We start from the raw sequence: 20,456 nt of genomic DNA, 5'->3' as shown, positions 1-20,456 counted from the left end.
GAGTGATGTAATGAGAAAGATTGAGCATGCCAATATAAAAGAATGAAATGTGACCTTTTTGAATTTAATGTGTTGGTGGAGATGAGAGTCTGGAATACTTCCTGGAAAGGTTGATATTCTCTTACAATTTATCCTGTTAATTCACTGACAGGGAAATTTTGGCAGTGTAGAGCTGTGCCAATATGATCCCCTTGATGACAACACAGGGGATCTGGTGGCTGTGAAGAAGTTGCAACACACCACGAGAAAGCACCTTTATGACTTTGAGCGGGAAATTGCGGTGGTCAAGAATCTCCACAATGAACACATTGTCAAATATAAAGGAGTTTGCTGCAGTGCCGGTGAGTGGGATTCATGCATCCATTCTTTATTTTTGTTCTTTTATAGATATAGAATCAGAGTTATACAGCATGGAAACTGACCCTCATGTACAACTGCTCTATGCCTAGTTCAGGTACTTTCCTGAGCTAGTCCCATTTGCTTGCATTTGGGGTGTATCCCTCTGAACCCTTTCCAGCTATCCAATTCCATTGATACTCATTAAATATTTAAATTGTACCTTCCTCGACCACTTCCTCTGGCATCTTATTCCAGATTACCTCCAACCTGTCCTTCAACTACCTTTTAAGCCTTTCCCTTTCACATCAAGCCTATTCCCTCCTCTTTTAAGCTCCTGTCCTCTGAACAAAGATGTTAACAATCCACATTATTAATGTCCTTCATGATTTATAAATCTCAATACGTCCTCCTGGGCCTGATGGGAGAGAATCCCGGTTATTGAAAGAGGCAAGTAAGTACATTGCTTGCCTTTGACAAATATCTTGGTTTCCTCACTTGTGACAGGGAAGGTCCCCAAGGACTGGAGAGTGGCTAATGTACCTTTGCTCAACAAGTGTTAGAAGAATAATTAGGAAAATTATAAGCCAGTGAGTCTCACATTAGTGGTAGGAGGGACCTCATAGAAGCTTTTTGAATGTTGAAAGGCCTGGACAGAGTAGATGTGGCAAAGTTGTTTCTCATAGTAGGGGAGTTGAGGACAATAGGGCACAAAGTCAGAATTGAAGGGCACCTGTTTAAAGCAGGAATTTATTTAGCTAGAGAGTTGTGAACCTCTGGAATTGATGCCATGGGTGATTGTGGAGGCCAATCATTGGAATGTATTTAAGGCAGAGATTGATAGGTTTCTATCTGTTGTATTATGTACAAATTGGCTGAATAGAACATAGAACATTACAGTGCAGTACAGGCCTTTCAGCCCACAATATTGTGCAGAATTAGGCAAACATGGTCTACAACTATCTAACTTTCCCTGACTTCATACCAATAACCCTCTTACATCCATGTTCCTGTGTAAGTGTCTTGAGAATTTCCCAATTGTACCTGCCACCACCACCACCCCCGACAATGCATTCCAGGCACCCACCACATTCTGTGTAAAAAATCAAAAGCACAACCTCTTACATCTCCCTTAAAATTTCCTCCACTCACTTTAAACAGATGTCCTCTGATATTTGCTATTGTCACCCCAGTAAAAAGAAGCTGGCTGACCACCCTGTCTAAACCCCTCATACATCTTATACACACTCTTAAGTCATCTCTCATCCTTTGTCGGCTAGCTCTGTTAATCTTGCTTCAAAATACATGTTTTCTAATCCAGGTAATACCTTGGTAAATCTCTTATACACCCTTTCCAGAGCATCTACATCCTTCCTGTAATGAAGTGACCAGAACTGAATGCAACTTCCCTAAGTGTGATTCCAACTAGAGTTTTTTTAGAGCTGCAACATTATCTCATAGCTCATGAACTCAAAAGTTCCAACTAATGAAGGCCAACACAGCATATGCCGCCTTAACCACGCTATCCATTTGTGTGACAACTTTGAGGGATCTATGGACCTGGACTACTAGATCTCTTTGTTCATCCACACTGTTAATAATTCTGCCATTAACCATGTACTCCACCTTTAAGCTTGACCTTCCAAAGTGCATCACTTCACACTTATGCAGATTGAACTCCATCTGCCACTTCTAGACCCAACTCTGTATTCTGTCTATATTGTGTTGTAACCTATAGCAACTGTCTACACTATCCATAGCACCTCCAATCTTTGTATCATCTGCAAACTTACTGACTTAACACTCCATTTCTTCATCCAAGTCATTTATAAAAATCATAAAGAGGTGGAACTCCATGCAGACTACATTCATTGACCTCCATGCAGACTACATTCCATCTACTACTACCCATTGACCTCCATGCAGACTACATTTCATCTACTACTACCCTCTTCTTTCTGCAGGCGTCAATTCCATAAGGCACAGGAGCAGAAATAGGATATTCAATCCATTGAGTCTATCTGCCCCACCATTTACCCATGAACTGATCTTCTAAGTGAACACCCTTCAATCCTGAAGTTGTGCCCTCTTGTCCTAGACTCTCCCACCATTGGAAGCAACCTTTCTACATCTACTCTTTCCAAGCCTTTCAACATTTGAAATGTTTCAATGAGATTTCTCCCCATTTATTCTCTTAAATTTCAATGAGTACAGGCCTAGAGCTGTCAAATGCTCCTTGTATTCATTCCCAGAATCATCCATGTGAACCTCCTCTGATCCCTCTCCTTCCTTAAATGAGGAGCCCAAAACTGTTCATGATACTCCAAGTGAGATCTCACCAGTGCCTTAAAGAGCCTCAATATCACATCCCTGCTCTTATATTCTATTCCTCTTGAAATGAATCCCAATATTGCATTTGCCTTCTTCCCCACTGATTCAACATGCAAGTTTACTTTCCAAATTCTACAAGCCAAGGTTCCCTGGATCCAATGCCTCATGACTTTCTGAATGAGCCGCCCATGTGATAAACATAGGACCAAGTCTTTCAATGTATCTCAATACAAATAACAATAAACAATTCCATTCAGTTCAATTCAGGAGGCATTTCAAATGGTGGTGATTTTTTAAATATTTCTCTCCCTAGAAAGCTATGGGTGGCTTTTTTTCCAGTTTTTCCAAATTCCTGAAGGTATTTGGATGGAGAACTAGAGTCAGGCAGGGACAGAAACTAACTAATATTGAACCAAATGGAAAATAAATAAACTTGTGGATGCTGGCATCTGAAATAAAAACAAAAATGTTGGGAGAGCCAAGTAGCATTCCTGGAAAGAGACTCTACCAATGATCCCGATCTGAGTGTAATCGAGGTGAACAGAAGTGAATTTCATTATAATTACTCCACTCGTCTCCTTTCAGGTTGAAGAATAAAATTCATCCCGTTTATCTCCAGATATATCGAAGAAAGCGTTTTTAACGACATTGATCAATGGACCCAATTTCCAGCCACACATCTACATATGATGTGGTTATTGATATAAAGAGTGGATAAAGTTCGAACTTTATTTCTGAAAAGTCACTGCCAAAAATGATCCTTTGTCACTTACTTAGACTTGGATTTTATGGATTTTCGAAAGGAAAAATCTAAAACCACTTTATTTTTAATTAGAAGCCGAGAGTCACACAGCACAGATTAGGACCTTCAGCCCAACCTGTCTATGGTGGCCAGGTGGCCATCTGGGCTGGTCCCATTTGCCTACATTTGATCCATATCCTTCTAGACCCTTCCTATCTACATATATGCCCAAATTTGTACCCAATTCTGAAATTTCGTCTGACAGATTGTTCCCTATATGGACCACTGCGTGAAAATGATGCCCTCAGATTCCTCTCTGCTCTCACCTTAAATCTATGCTCTCTCATCCTAGAGATGTCTACCATGGGAACTGGACTTTACAATCCTCTCTAAGAATACCCCTCAGCCTCCTGTGCTCCAGAAAATAAACACTCAGCTTATCAAGCCTCAGGCCCCAGTAATATCCTGGTAAATCTCTTCCATGGCCTTTCCAAGTTAATGACATCTTCATAACATCTGGGTAACCAGAACTGCACACAGTTCACAAGTGTTTTTCTTGCCTTGCACACATGTCTCATGCTGTCTCAACTTTGGGACTCAGTACTCTGCTCAGTGAAGGGCAGCATGACTCACACCTTCTTCACGACCCAGTCAGCCTGAGCCTTCACTCTCTCCTTGGTTCTCCTTGATTTACTGTGTATATCCTACTTTAATTTGACTTGTCAAATTACATCACCTCACACTTATCAGAGTTACATTTCATTTGCCAATCCTTGGCCACTTTCTGATGTGATCTAGATCCTGGAGTACTCGGATATCTATTGTCTGATTAATGTTAAACATGAGCTGCCCATCCCTCTGGTACATTTGTTAAACTCTCCCCACTGCACTAGCAAGCAATCCCCCATGGCTGTTGATTCCTAGTCCTGCCCAAGTGTAGATTGTCTAATTTATGCTGGCGCACCCATGCCCAGAACCATTTCAGTGCCCCAGGAATCTGCAATTCTTCCTCCCAGACCACTAACGAAGCCTCATATTTATTCTAACTATTTTTCTGTTTTTACTCTGACATTCTAAGATTGCTACCTTTTGAGGTCCACTTTTCAATTTATCTCCTGGCTCCCTAAATTCGGTTAATCAGACCTAATTTTTTTTCTTTATCATTCATATCTACATGCACTATGATAACTGGCTGTGCACCCTCCTCTGTCAACAGCCACTGTGGGACATCTCTGATCCTTGCACCTGGGAGACAACACACCAACCAAGAGTTCAAATTGTGGCTATAGAGGTTCCTGTCTATCCCCCTTACAGTGAAATACCTTAAAAACCCCTAACACTACAGCTCTGCTATTCTTTTTCTTGTTCTGGGCACCAGAGCCACTCACAATGCCATGATCCTGGCTCCTGCTACCTTCCTCTGAAGAAAAATCTGCCCCAACAGCCCTGTCTTTTCTTATTAGACATACAGCACCTTAACAGGCCAATTTGGCCTTTTGAATCTGTGCCACCCAATTTTCACCCCATTAACCTCCACCCTGGTGCGTTTTTTTTTGAAAGATGGGAGGAAAAGAAAAGAAAAGCCACAAACACAGGGAGAATGTACAAACTCCTTACAGACAGTATGGGATTCGAACCCTGGTCTAGTCTCAATTGCTGGTTCTGTTAACTGCTACACCAACCGTGCCGCCCAAGAGTGTCTGCGGCTTGAACCCAGGATCTTCTGCATGTAAAGTAGACGTGATAACCACTACACTCTGCCTAGCTGCTTCCTATTAGCCAAACTTATCAGTTTTGTTAACATTTCCATGAATTTTCACTACACCCTTTCAATCTTCATGCTATCTTTCCTCTAGCTGGGTAACCAGATTTGTGCACATTTCTCGAGTTGTGGCCTCACCCACACCTTGTACAGCTTTAACATGACGTCCCTACATTGATACTCAATCCCTTGCCAAGTGTGCCAAAGAATCATTTTAAATACATTATTGCATGTGCATTTTCATTCATAATCCATTGTGCAATTGAACTTAAGTCATAGTTTTAATTGAATCTAAGAAATTTAAATACAAATTAAATACAAATTAAATAAAGGTTCCACTCTCCCTTATGACGTTCATGGAATTGATTTGCACATTTATAATTTGCTCCCTCACATGGAAAGGTTCACTGAATGCTCAAAAAATCTTGGATAAATGACTGAGAATTTATTTTCATTTATGATGAATCAGATGTTTTTTTCCTTCCCTATTAGCTCATGAAATGCTCATTATATTTGCATAGCCTGAATTCCGACTTTCCTTGGTTGGGGTGTTGAGTAAAGAGCTGTGAGGTAATGTTGCAGCTCTATAGTTAGACCACACTTGCATTCAGTTCTGGTCACCTATGACAGGAAGGATGAAGATGAGATTTAGAGGAGATTTTACCAGGACGTTGCCTTGGTTGGAAAACATGTCTTATGAGGCAAAGCTAACAGAGCTCAGCCTTTTCTCTTTGGATCAACAGTGAATAAGAGGTGACTTAATGGAGGTATATATTATGAAGAGCTTAGATAGGGTGGGCAGCCAGCACCTTTATCTTGGGGCAACAATAGAAAATATTAAAGGACATCTGTATAAGATGAGTGGAGACGAGTTTAAGAGAGATATCAGAGGGATTTTTATTTTATAGAGTGATGGGTCCCTGTAATGCATTGCTGGGGATGGTGGTGGAGGCTGTTACAATAGGGACATTCAAAAGGCTCTTAGATAGGCACGTGGATGTAAGAAAAATAGAAGGTTTTGGGTAGGGGGAAAATTAGATTGTTGTGGAGTAGGTTTACCTAGGTGGGCACAGGTTCGGGGACTGAAGGGCCTGCACTGCGCTATCATGTTCCAGGTTCTAAGTGTCTAAAACGGGAACAAAACCAAAATCCATTCTTAGTGCAAACCTATTTGACTTTGTGTTGTGCCTGAATGAAGAAGGACTGCTGGAAGGATTCACTAATCATCTTGATGTGACCACAACGAGGATTCTGAATGAAGAAATATGCAGGAGGAAGTTGATCAGCTTGGTAACATTGATTTAAAAGGCAAGTCAGGGTAAAGATTGCAGCGTAGGGTTGGAGAATGAGACAATTCTTAATTAATGTATTTTATTCCTTCAAAATCGATAAGATTTATTCCTTGCATTTCCTGCAAATTGGAGGAACAACATCTAATATTCCATCTGGGCACCCACCAACCAGATGGCATTAACATTGACCTCCAGTTTCCGTTAGGCCGTTCCCCCCCCCCCTCCCCCCCACTCTCTCTCTCTCTCTCTCTCTCTCTCTCTCTCTCTCTCTCTCTCTCTCTCTCTCTCCCATTCTTCTGGCTCTCCAAACACTTTCCTCTCCATTCAGCGAGCAACCACCTCCCTCCATCACCTCAGCTTTTTTCTCTTCTGCTCTTCCACTCATATCCACCTGTGAACTCATGCCTGTTGGCCTATGTTCCTCCCCCTGCCCCCCCTTCCCTCCTGTCCTTCCCCCATCTCTTTATTCAGGCACCTGCCTGCTTTTTATTCATCCTTAGATGAAGGGCTCAGGTCTAAACCATTGGTTACCCTTTGCTTCCTACATGACTTACTAAGTTTCTCCAGCACATTTGGGTATTGCACAAGATTTGTTCTTTCTTCAATGATGCATGTTGAATAATTTAATGTCATACACCCATGTTATATTTCCAGTGCAATTAGTGTTGTTTAATTTCTGCAGGACGCAAGAATCTGAGACTAATCATGGAGTACCTGCCACATGGAAGTCTTCGAGATTACCTGCAAAAGAACAGGGACAGGCTGGATCACAATAAACTCTTTTTGTATGCCTCTCAGATATGCAAGGTAGGTTTTCACACTTGGGAAACTCATTCCTTTGCAAGGATTGGGTGGGCAGTACGCAGTCATGTAACAGTTATTCCCTGATTTACGATCTATGCAACTTACAACCATCTGTACATATGACCAAAAAAAATCTGTATACATTTAAAAAAATATAAAAATTACACTTTTGGAGCAAAAGAAGGGCATATCTATGGAAAATAGTGCCAATGACAGGGGTGGCCAACCTCTCGCAAGAGCTGGCCTTGGTGGCTGTCGTGTTGTATGTGACAAATGATAAAACGGATACAGTGAATTTCAGTCTTACGTCCATTTCGAGGTATGACCGTTCGGTCAGATCAGAACTCAGTTGTAAGTCGGGAACTATCTATAAGCAGAATGACAAACAGGTCCACATTCTCCTTGTATCAGCCTCATGAAGCCCCTAACATGAATATAAAGTGATACAAGATCAGATGTTTGTCCTTTTTGCTCCATACAAGACTCCCAGTTAATTCAGATAGTCATGGAGTCATACAGCTTGCAATGGCCTTCAGCTCATCTTATCCATGCTGACCATCTTGGCATGCTGGGCCAGTCATTTGTCATCATTTGATCCATTTCCTTCTGAGCCCTTCATATCCATTTGTCTGTCCAAATATCTTTGCAACATTGTAATTGCATCAACTTTTATAACTTCTTCTGGCCAATACCTAGAGGGAGGTCCAGATACATTCACCCTCTAGGTGAAAATGTGGCCTTTTATGTCCCTCTTAAATCTCTCCTGTCTCATCTTGATTCTATGCCCTTCAGTTCTAGAACTGTTCTCTCTGGGAAAATGACTGTGAACATTCACTTTATCAATGCACCTCATGATTTTACAAACTTTTAAAGTCTATGGAGTAAAGCCTCTCCATATAACTCAAGGCCTTTAGTTCTGCTAACAACCTGGTGATTCGCTTCTGATTCCTTTCCAACTGAATGACATATTCATGACTCAGTCATCCTATCCCCCATTCTCATCTTTGGTCACAAGTCCTGCACATCTTGATGATATCTATCCTTCCTGTTACTTGAAGAATTCTCCATTTCTCTAAAAGATTCTTCTTAACAGTTGGCCATAGAGCCTTTACCCATCCTCTAACCTACCAATTGTCAGAAATGCAAACCTGAAACAAAGTGCTCAAAATCTTTTTTTTTAAAGACAACTTTTGAAGCCCATGAATTCCTCCCTTGGATTGTTTGCATCAATGTCCAGCACTTCAATCTCAAAACCTTCAAAACATGCTTGAAATTAACAATCAAATTAAAATTAAAAATTGGAGTTTGTTCAGCTAAAATATTAATGAAATCTCAAGGAAACAAAATCATCTGCTCTACAAACCTCATGTTTATTCATTTGCTCTTGTTGAAAGGGAATGGAGTATCTTGGCTCCAAACGATATGTACACAGAGATCTGGCAACGCGGAACATTCTCGTCGAAAGTGACACCTGTGTTAAGATAGGTGACTTTGGACTAACCAAGATTCTGCCTGGAGATAAGGATTATTATAAAGTTCTGGAAGCGGGAGAGAGTCCAATCTTTTGGTAAGATCAGTCATCATTTGGTTGGCATCCGCTCCTGGTCATGCTATGATCAGTTCTTTTCAAAGCAACCTACCTAGATGCTGGTATAGACACTCCCACACTTCCATTCATGAACCTTGTTCATTGTCTTCCATTGTTTTGCTTTTTACACAACCCAATCATCCTCTCAGTTCATTTGTTTGGCTGCATTACATCCAGAATGTATTCGCTTCAGTGTGAAGGTATTGTGGACTCAAGAGTAGATTTATTTAATCCATGACAGACAGGTTTCCTCAGATGGCTCAGTGAGTTCTTGCACAAATATGGTATTTGCACTGCTGTTGAAGGATAATCTGTCACAAAAGATAGCTGACTGGTGTACTGCACCTGTGGTAACTAACATCAGCCCAGTTCGAGCTCAACTTCATCTCAGCCAATGTAACTTACTTAATCAATAACATATTCACCTCGATAATCATTCACTCCCTCCACAACTAGCACAGTATGTGTACACGTTCTACAAAATGCATGGTGGACATACACATCGTCAATTTTGGCAACACCTTGTAACCCAACAATCTCTACCACCCAGGAAGCACTAAGAGCATAACTGTCAATGAGTTTGTTCGCAGGTCACGGTCTATTATGATCAGGGTTGCAAATATTGTACTTCAAACAAAGGAATTATTAGGCAAAATCGCAGTGACTGCAACATTGTGCTTGAGTGTCATTAAATTGAAGCCTGACTCAGGACCACTAAAGAAGGACAGAGTGTAGTGAATCTAAGTTTGGTGTTTGCTAAATTGAATGGAAAAGCAAATTGTGCAGAGAATACGGAGAATCTGCAAAGAGAATAGATCGGTTAAATGAGTGGGCAAGATGGATTATAATGTTGGTAAATGTGAGGTTATCCACTTTGAAAGGGAAAATGAAAGATCAGTTTGTTATTGAAATGGCAAGTGATTGCAGCATGTGTTGTGCAGAAAGACTTAGGAGAGCTAGTGCATGAATCACAAAATGTTGGTTTGCAGGTGCAGCAGGCTATCAAGAAGGCAAATGGAATGTCGGCCTTCATTGCTAGAGGGATTGAATTTAGGAGCAGGGAGATTATGCTGCAAATGCACAAGGTACTGATGAGGCCACATCTGGAGTACCGCGTGCAGTTCTGGTCTCCTTACTTGAGGAAGGATGTACTGGCTTTTGAGGAAGTGCGGAGGAGGTTCACCAGGTGGATTCTCTGGATGAAATAGTTGGCCTTTGAGGAGAGATTGAGTTGTCTGGAGCTTTTCTCACTTGAATTGAGAAAAATGAAAGGGGTCTTATAGAAACATATAAAATTATGAAAGGCACAGATAAGATAGAGATCAGTACATTGTTCCCATTGATGGGGAAGACTGGAAGTAGGGAGCATAGCCTCAAGATCCAGGGTAGTAGATTTAGTTTAGAGATGAGGAGGAACTGCTTTTCCCAGAGGGCGGTGAATCCATGGAATTCACTGCCCTTTGAAGCAGTGGAGGCGACCTCAGTAAATATATTTAACACAAAGTTGGATAGATTATTACAAAGTAGGGGAATTAAGCAATATGGGGAAAAGGCAGGAAGGTGGAGATGAGCCCATCATCAGATTAGTCATGATCTCATTGAATGGCGGAGCAGGCTCGACGGGCCGGATGGCCGACTCCTGCTCCTATTTCTTATGCTCTTATGCATGTCAGTTAGGAAAATTATAATGCAGAGTTAATAAACATTGCACTGTGATAAATAGTATGATGATATCTACTCTAAACCTTAAAGTATAGAGGGTTTTGCCAGTCATCTTGACAATATTAAAAGGGAAGTCTCGGCTGTGATTTTTTTTTTAATCAAATGTTCTTTGTGTCTAGGTATGCTATTGAATCTCTGTCTGACAGCAAATTTTCCAGGGAGTCAGATGTGTGGAGTTTTGGTGTTCTGCTTTACGAGTTGTTTACATATGGCGACCATAGCAGGAGTCCACCAATGGTGAGTGGTAATATTACAAAGAAAATGGTCCCTTCTATTCTTACTGTCAGATTTGAGATTTTACTGCCTGTTAAACCAAAAACTTGAGACTGTGCCAAGTTATCAAAATGTGGACATCCTTCCCCAATAGGCCTTCCTTTTTAAATCACAGTCCAGAAGATAAGTCAACTGTCTTGCAAACTGGCAGGTGGTTCTACTTCTCTCCCATTTGTGTTACCGCTGATTTCTACAGAAGTAAAAATTAAGAGAATTTTATTGAGTTTTACAGCACAGGAACAGGTCTTCGGCCCAACCTTTCTATGCCAATCAAGTTGTCAATCCAAACTGGTCGCATTTGTCTGTGTTGGGCCCATTTCTCTCTGAATCTTTCCATTCTATACCTGTTGAAATATACCCTCTTCTCCCATCCTCTTACATACCTGCCACCCTCTATCTGAGATGGTGCCCCTCAGGTTCTTTTGAGAGGCTATTAACTTATTTTTACCTAATGAACAATACCCAGCATTTAGTATGAGTGAATATAGAACACTACAGCACAGTGCAGGCCCTTAGGTACTCAATGATTCCTATCAAAAATAAATAAATACTAAACTTTTCATGCCACATAACCCTCTATTTTTCTTTCATCCATATGCCTGTCTAAGAATATCTTAAATATCGGAAATGTTTCAGCTTTCAACACAATGCCTGGCAAGAAATTTCAGGCACCACACTCTTTGGAAAAATCTTATCCCTGACGACTCCTCTAAAATGTCCTCCCTTCACTTTGCAGAGATGTTTCCTGGTGTTTGTTATTCCTGCCTTGGGAAAAAGGTGCTATCTATGCCTCTCATAATCTTGTAGACCTCTATTAAGTCTCCTCTCATTCTTCTTTGCTATAAAAAAATCCCAGCTCTGCTAATCTTGTCTCATAAGACTCGCTTCCCAATCTAGGCAACATCCTGGTAGATCTCCTCTGCATCCTCTCCATAGCTTCCATAGCCTGAACACAAGTGCGGTTCACCAGAGATTTATAGAGTTGCAACATGATCTCTCGACTCTTGAACCTAATACCCCTGTTAATGAAGCCCAGCATCCCATAGGTCATCTTAACTACCCTATCAACCTATGTGGCAACCTTGAGAAATGTATGGATTTGGACCCCAAGGTCCCTCTATTCTTCCACATTGTTTAGTATCCAACTATTAACCCTGTACTCAGCCTTCTGGTTTGACATTCAAAAATACATCACCTTATACTTATCTGAATTGAATTCCATCTGCCTCTTTTCCGTCCAACTCTGCATCCTGTCTATATCCTTTCGTAATCTATGACAACCTTCATATCATCCGCAAACTTATTGACCCATCCTTCCACCTCTTCATCTAGGTAATTTATAAAGATCATAAAGAGCGGGGGTCCCAGACCAGATCCCTGTGGAACTCCACTTGTGACTGACCCCCAAGCAGGATACTTTCCGTCCACTACTACTCTCTGCTTTCTCCATGCAAGCCAATTTTTAATCTCCACAGCCAAGGTTTTGTGGATCTCATGCCTCATTACTTTTTGAACGAGTATTTCATGGAGGGACTTTGTCAAATGCTTTATCAAAATCCATATACACCACATCTACTGCCCTCCCTTCATCAATTTCTTTTGTTACCTCATCAAAAAACTCAATTAGGCTCATGGGCATGATCTTCCCTTCACAAAGCCATGCTGACTATCTTTGAGTAGACCATACTTTTCCAAATGCTCCTTAATCCTATCCTTAAGAATCTTCTCCAATAGTTTGCACACCACTCACATAAGACTCACCCGTCTAAATTCCCAGGATGCTCACTGTTACCTTTTTAAAAAGGGGACCATATTTTCCATTTTCCAATCCTCTGACATCTCCCTGTGGTCAAAGAGGACTCAAAGATCATAGCCACTGCCCCAGCTATCTCTTCTCTCCATTCCCTCCACAACCTTTGGTATATTGTGTCCAACCCCATGGACATCAATCTTGATTTTTTTCAGAATATCCAACACTTGCTCTTCCTTAATCTCAATGTCATCCAGCACACTTTCCTCTCCAGCTGTACATATATTTATGTGTTGGGCTGAAGTGGTGTATTAATGTAGGAAACTTGACTCACACAGCATCACAGCAGTCTCACAAAGCAGCATCAAGACAACTACTAAAGAATCTAGATAGGATGATCCTCAATGATATGACGTCAAAATCAACTTCCAAATCTATAACCCTTTTATCTGATTTCATCATTCCAGGAAAGTCAACCCATTCTTAAATGCAACTAAACTAAACTCACAAACTAAAGCTGCAGGTTATGGTGTGATGGAAAAACACAGTTCAAACCGTGCAAGTGCAGCATTATTTTACAATGGGAGCTCTGTTCAAGAGACTGACAGCGAGAACATTCCTCACGTCTAAGTAAAATGTTGACGTGTTTCCCTCTCCACAGATCTCCACCTTTTCTGTATTTGTTTCAGATCCCAGCAGCTGCACTTTTATTTTCTATAACCTTTCCAATTTTAGTATTTATTTCCCCTCCCAATAATTATTGCCATTGTATTCCCTTTCCTGCATAATTTACCTTTTCACAAGACCACAAGAGCAGAAGTAGGCTCAGTGGCCCATCAAGTCTGCTCTGCTATTCTATCATGAGCTAATCCATCCTCTCACTCAGCCACACACCCCAGCTTTCTCCCTGTAACCCTTGATGCCCTGACTAATCAAATACCTGTCAATCCCTGCCTTAAATACGCCCAGTCCTTGCTTCCACAGCCACATTTGGCAACAAGTTCCACTCTGACTAAAGAAATTTTACCACATCTCTGTTTTAAATTTATGTAATCTTACATGATGACATTCAGATCCCTCGACACATCAAAGTTCAATAAATAATGGTGGGGATATGAACATTTTAATTGTATCAGGAAATTCTGGATTCTCATTTTTAAGTCTTGGGAAAGAATGAGTTGGTCTTGGAGACAGTCTGATGGGTCTAAATCAGACTGGTTTGAGTGAGGAAGTTGAACATGTCAACCTGCTTCACTAGTAGGAGCAAAAGAAAAATACTGGGAAGCGCAATAATCCTTTCCTTTTCTTTTCTTTTATTAAAGGAGTTTCAGAGAATGATTGGTTCAGATAAACAAAGACATATGGTCTTCCAAATGCTTGAAGTCCTGAAAACCAGTCGTTTACCTAAACCCCAGGACTGTCCAAGTGAGGTAAGAGGCAGTGGAAAAAAATCTTCAAACTTTAGGGTCAAATGAAGACCAAGACCTCAGGTGTTCCGGCAGAAGACTGCAAAATGAAAATCATATTTAACTCCATCTTGTCACTGAAAGTTTGTAAGTGAAGGATTGTTTATTTGATTTAAGATGGTCAGATAAGGAGTATGGGTAAAATAGGAAGGTTCAAGCCTGCAGAGATCTTCAATAACATTGACTATTTAAATGCAGCCCTTAAGATTTATTCCTGTTATTGCCATCCAGGCCATTAAAGCAGGTGGATGCCCCTTGATTCACATTAAAATTCAAGTTATTTATCATCTGACTGTATGTATGGGACCCAAAACACATAAACACACAATACACAGTACATACAATCGTACATATCTGATTGTGGTTTATGACTGGTTGTGTGTCTGCATGTTTTGCACCGAGGAACAGAGAATGCTGTTTCCTCGAGTTGTACTTGAGCAATCAGATGATGATAAAACTTGACTTGACAAAAACACCCAATACACTATATAAATAATTAAAATGAATATATATAAATATTTGGGATGATTTTCACAGTTACTGGATACTGATTATGAAGAAGATATTCTCTAGCCTGGCAGTCCTGGTTTTGATGCTTCTGTACCATCTTCTTGATGATGGTGTGTTGACGATACTGTGTGCTGGATGGAAAGGTCTTCCATAATTTCTTGAGCCCTGTTTAGATAATACTTCCAGTAAATGTCGTCTAAAGAGGAAGGGGAAACCCCAGTGATCTCTTGGCTGTTTTAATCATCCTCTGTATAGTCTTCTGGTCTGATGTTTTTCAGGCAGGTCACACCAGTAGAAAGTTGCCAAGAAGGGGGCCTTCCCCTCTTTAGCCGCTTTAGGAAGTGTAGGTGCTGCTATAAGCTCCTGATTAACGAGAAGGTGTTGTGGGTGTAGAGCGCGTTGAAAGAACCAAAGACTTGTTGATCCAAACCAAGGCTTTTATTAACTAAGCATATCACAAGTAGGTAGACCAGTCCAGAATGACCTGGTCTGGCTAGGAGCAATCCTTTAAAACCTGTCAGTAGGTGTGACTACCCTCTCAGCCAATCACAGTCATCCTACACTACCATCTGTACATATACACATTGGTGATAGAATCTGTACTATCACAGTGGGGTCTTAATCTGGTGTATCTGATGACCTCACAACCCAGTTGTATGTGGAAAAAAATCTGATGTGACATTTGGAGCTGTATGTTTAGCAGGGTGCAAAACAAGAGCAACTTGCAATTATATTTCACCTTTGGCATGTAAACATTTCCTATCCATATGCCAAGAGTTTAGCAATCAAATTTACGCCAATTAAAAATGTGGGGATTGGTCAGATTTTGAACTTGAAGTAAAAAGGGGCTGCTGGCACGCTCCCTAGACCAGTGTATGCAGTTAAGGTCCTCTTATCTATAAAAAAATAATGATTTGCCAAGAGAGGAGTGCAATGAGGAATGTTTTTGAGATAACCTCAATGTGATCCCACCTTTCTGCTCTTTACAGGGACAATCTCTCTGTGAATCCCTGGTCTGCTTTCCCCTCCCTCTCAACCTTCCACATCCTGTTGCAACTGCAGAATGAGTGCAACTTGTCCTTATATCTCCTCGCTCACCTCCATCCAGGGTCACACACATACCTTCCAGGTAAGGTAGAGTTTCGTGTGCCCCTTATCCAACCCTATCTACTGCATTCAGTAGAGTGGATGGCTGCTTTGCTGAATCCACCCCTTTGTCTGTGGGTCGAAGAAAGAACTTCTGTTTACTAGCCATTTAATTCCCTTAACCCTTCCCACAATCCCATTGAGATTCACCCATACCAATCCCAACCATTTACCTGTCCAATTTTTTCTTAAATGTTAATATTGAGCTCTCATTCACCATTTCAGCTGTCAAGCTCATTCCATACTCTACTACTCTGCATGAAGAAGTTCCCCCTAATGTTCTCCCTAAACTTTTCCTCTTTTACCCTCAATCCATGTCCTCTGGTTTGTATCTCACCTAACCTCAGTAGGAAAAGCCTACTTGCATTTACTCTATCTATACCCCTCAAAATTCTCTTATCAAAATTCCCCTAATTATTCTACACTCTAGGAAATAAAGTCCTAACCTGTTTAACCTTTCCCTCTAACTCAGTCCCGGCAACATCCTAGTAAATCTTCTCTGCATTCTTTCAATTTTATTGAGATCTTTCCTGTAAATTGGTGATGAAAACTCCTCACAGTATTCCAAATTTGGCCTCACCAATATCTTAAACAACTATACCATAACATCCTAACTCCTGTACTCAATACTTTGCCAAAAGTTCTATTTATGACCCTATCTTCCTGATAGGATCCCACCTTCTTCACCAGACACCGAGAAGCTGATAGAGCTCAATAGGTCAGGCAGCATCCTTGAATAGAATAGTCAGTCAATATTTTAGGTCAGGACCTTTTCTTGGCGCTTTCTTTGAATCTCAATTAAAAGTCCTGACCTAAAATGTTGACTGATCGTTTCTACCTACAGATGCTGCCTGACCCACTGAGTTCCTCTCACAGCTCAATTTTTGCTCGACTCCAGCAGCTGCAGTTTTTGTTTGTCAACCCACATGCTTCTGCTTATGTTTTCACACACTCAAACTTTTCCCATTCACTCATTGACCAGCTAATCTGGTTTCCACTTTATTCCAGTTTTACACTCTCTGAGCTTCCCCTTCCCCCCACCCTCCATGCAGTGCGACAAGCTTCTTTTGTCTCCTTTCCACTTCTGATGAAGGGTCTCCTTCCTTAATCTGTTTCTCTTCCCTCGATACTTGCTGAACTTGTTTTCAGCATTTTCATGGGGACTCCAGGACCTCAGCAATGGGATTGGCCCCTCGCATCTTCTGAAATGTCCCAGCAAGAAAAAACAGCATCCGGGTGGGCAGTGTATGTCCTGCCACAGTGGTGCACTTCTGGGAGGAAATGAAAGCTGCAGCTTGCTGATACTCTATGAATTTTAAGAGGTGGGGTGGTGGGGGTGAAGTGGAGAATATGCCTGATGCAGTGAATTATAATCTGCAACACAGATTGCAAAGCTCGTAGAAGCAAATGCAAAAGGGAATCTGAAAAGTAAAGGGAAAATGATGACAGTTGAGGGATGGGCTTGATGGATATTTCATCCAAACAACAGGGATGGGCTTGATGGATATTTCATCCAAACAACAGCTCTTCTGCCTTTTATAACCAAGGAGCTAACAGCTGAACAAACATCACCCCACACAAACTGTTGTTTACTCATCAATCATATTCAGACTCCCACTGGAGTTCATTTTGATATTCTGGTCACTGCAGTGAGAACTTCTTTTTCACATTTGTTATTTAGGTCTACAATGTCATGCTGACTTGTTGGAGCAAGGATCCTGCTCAACGACCGACTTTTGTAGAAATGCTATACAAGATGGAGGAACGTCAAGCTGCTATTTGCTGATGAATGCTGTTTTCACTTCAGGGCCGATATAACGCATTCCCCCCTGCAGCTTGGAATCAACACAAAAAGGTTCAAAGGAAACAGACTGCATTTGCTTCATGATGCTGAGGAAATTTCTCATGATTTATCGCATGATATACCCATGCAGCCTAGAACTCTGAAACCGCAAGTTGCCCAATTCCTGGATAAAATGAAACTTAACATTAAATCTGATGTTTGGTGGGTGGCGGGCAGTGGTTGGGGGAAAAAGCATTTCTTTGTCTTCCATGCTTGAGCTGCTTTCATGGTTTTAAATAGTTGAACTCACTCTCTGAGAAAGGACCGCAAGAGACTGGGGAGCAGCGTAGGCAACATTAATTTTGTACAATTCATCACCTGAGAAACCTTTGACTCGGTGAAAACTTTGTCGATTCAAAAGCTGGGAATGGGAGAGGTGATCGAACTCTGACAAACAGGATGTTGCGTGCGTGACGAGGGTGGAGATGAGGGAATTTCTCTTCTTGCAAGTGGCAGTACAAATTGGACCAGTAATAATGGCAGAGGTCTTCGTGATCTGTCGCTATTTTCAATCATTAAAATGTAAACCATCAGCATCATGTGGATCTGACATTATTGGTAATTGAGGCAAATGTCACTCTCTCAGCAAACAGCATGCAAACGTTGCACCAAACAATGGAATGTTATGGTGTGGTGGGTTAAGGGTGAAAGGTGAGATGAGGAGAATCAAACATGAAGGGAAACTTCTTCACACAGAGTATTTCCTCTGAGTCTGGGGCCGGAGGGAATGGCCTCAGAATAAACAAAAAGTCCCTTCAGAGCAGAGAAGAGGAGGAATTTGTAGAATTTGTTGACACAGATGGCCGTGGAGGCTAAGTCATGGGAATATTCAAGGTGTAGGCAGAATCATTCTTGATCAGAAAGGGAATCGAGGGTTATGGGTGAAAGCAGGAGAGGAGAAAAAAAACATCAGCTATGTTGGAATGACAGGGTGGACTCGATTTGCCAAATAACCTAATTCAGAAAAGGTCCCTTTTATCCTTACCCTCTGCCTCCTGCCAGGCAGCCAATCTTCTATCCATGCTAGTATATTCCACAATACCTTATCTGGCTTAGCAGCCTCGTGTGTGGCACCTTGTCAAAGGCCTTTGTGAAAATTCAGAGAAGCCACATCCACTAACTCTCTTTTATCTGTTTTTCCTGTTATTTCCTCAAATAATTCCAATAGGTTTGTTAGATAAGATTTCCCCTTCAAGAAATCATACTGATTTTACTGTGTGCCTCCCAGAAAGCTGAAGTATCATCCTTAATAATAATTATATAATCTTACCAACCACCATAGTCAGGCTAACTGACCTATAATTTCCTGTCTCTGCCTCCCTCCTTTTTCAAAGAATGGAGTGACATGTACAATTTTCCAGTCCTCCATAATCTAGCAATTCCTGAAAGAGACCACCAATGCTTCAGCTTCATCTTTTAAAACCCTGGGGTGCAGTTCATCTGGTCCAGGGGACTTATCCACCCTCAGACCTTTCAATTTTCCCAGGGCCTTCTCATTGGTAATATCAACTACCCACACGTCTGCCTCTTGACACTCTCGAACTTCTGGCACACTTCTGGTGCCTTCCACAGTGAAGACAGAAGCAAAAGACTTATTAGTTTGTCCCCCATTACTATCGCTCCAGTGTAGTTTTCCAGTGGTCCAATGTTCAACCACGCCTCTCTTTTAATCTTTGTATACCTACAATAGGCAAATTGGAATGGATCCATGTCGCTGCTCAGACAGGAGCTGATATGCTTCAACACCAGCCTTTCAAAACATGTCTTCCCTGTTGATGAGACTGCCACTGGTCGATAGTCATTTAGAAAGGTTACCACACACTTCTTGGGCATTGATCACAAAGGGATTAATCAAGAGAGCAAAAATAAATTATGAAAGTAAGCTTGCGGCAAATATAAAAACCGACTGCAAAAGCTTTTATAAATATGTCAAGAGGAAAAGATTGGTGAAATCCAGAGTAGGTCCTTTGCAGTCGGAATCAGGGGAATATATAATGGGGAATAAGGAAATGGCAGACCAATTAAATTCTTACTTTAGTTCTGTTTTTACAAGAGAGGATACAAATAACCTCCCAAGGATTTTGGGAAACATAGAGACTAATGCAAGGGAGGAACTGAAAGAAATCAGTATCTCTAAGGACATGGTCTTGGGGAAATTGATGGGATTGAAGGCAGATAAATCCCAAGGGCCTGATAATCTACATCCTAGGGTACTCAAGGAAGTGGCCATTCAGATAGCAGATGCTTTAAGAATTATTTTCCAGAACTCGATAGACTAAGGATCAGTACCCATGGATTGGAGGGTAGCTAATGTTACCCCACTATTTAAAAAGGGGGGTAGAGAAAAAGTGGGGAATTATCGGCCGGTGAGCCTTACATCAGTAGTGGGCAAAATGATGGAATCCATTATTAAGGATGTAATAGCGGAGCATATGACTAGCAGAGAAGGGAGCGGACGGAGTCAGCATGGATTTACAAAAGGTAAATTGTGCTTGACAAATCTATTGGAATTCTTTGAAATGGTGACAGGTAAAATAGATGGGGGAGAGCCAGTGGATGTGGTGTACCTGGACTTCTAAAAGGCCTTCGATAAGGTCCCACATAAACGACTGGCTTCCAAAATCAAGGCTCATGGGATTGGGGGCAAAGTATTGATGTGGATTGAGAACTGGCTGGCAGGTAGAAGACAGAGAGTTGGGATAAATGGCTCATTTTCTGAGTGGCAGGCGGTGACCAGTGGGGCACCACAGGGATCTGTACTGGGACCCCCAGCTGTTCACAATTTACATTAATGATCTGGATGAGGGGATTGGATGTAATATCTCCAAATTTGCAGATGACACTAAGCTAGGAGGGATTGTGTGCACGGAAGAGGGGGTCAGGAAGCTCCA

General features: G+C 41.3%; 1 protein-coding gene across 1 annotated transcript in view; it reads left to right on the top strand.

Annotated features, from left to right (window-relative positions):
- LOC138756841 (tyrosine-protein kinase JAK2-like) overlaps positions 1-18,098 on the top strand; it is a 78,971-nt gene extending 60,873 nt beyond the window's left edge. The window contains exons 15-20 of the mRNA XM_069923232.1: positions 152-341; positions 7,146-7,270; positions 8,662-8,834; positions 10,697-10,814; positions 13,923-14,030; positions 17,404-18,098. Coding sequence (XP_069779333.1) covers positions 152-341; positions 7,146-7,270; positions 8,662-8,834; positions 10,697-10,814; positions 13,923-14,030; positions 17,404-17,508 — 819 coding nt within the window. The 3' untranslated portion in view covers positions 17,509-18,098. The remainder of the gene's footprint in view (positions 1-151; positions 342-7,145; positions 7,271-8,661; positions 8,835-10,696; positions 10,815-13,922; positions 14,031-17,403) is intronic.
- The last annotated feature ends 2,358 nt before the right edge of the window (positions 18,099-20,456 follow it).

Source organism: Narcine bancroftii, chromosome 3 (assembly GCF_036971445.1).
Source record: "Narcine bancroftii isolate sNarBan1 chromosome 3, sNarBan1.hap1, whole genome shotgun sequence".
Lineage (NCBI taxonomy): Eukaryota > Metazoa > Chordata > Chondrichthyes > Torpediniformes > Narcinidae > Narcine > Narcine bancroftii.
The sequence above is the reverse complement of the archived record's forward strand: the minus strand, read 5'-3'. Positions and strand labels throughout refer to the sequence as shown.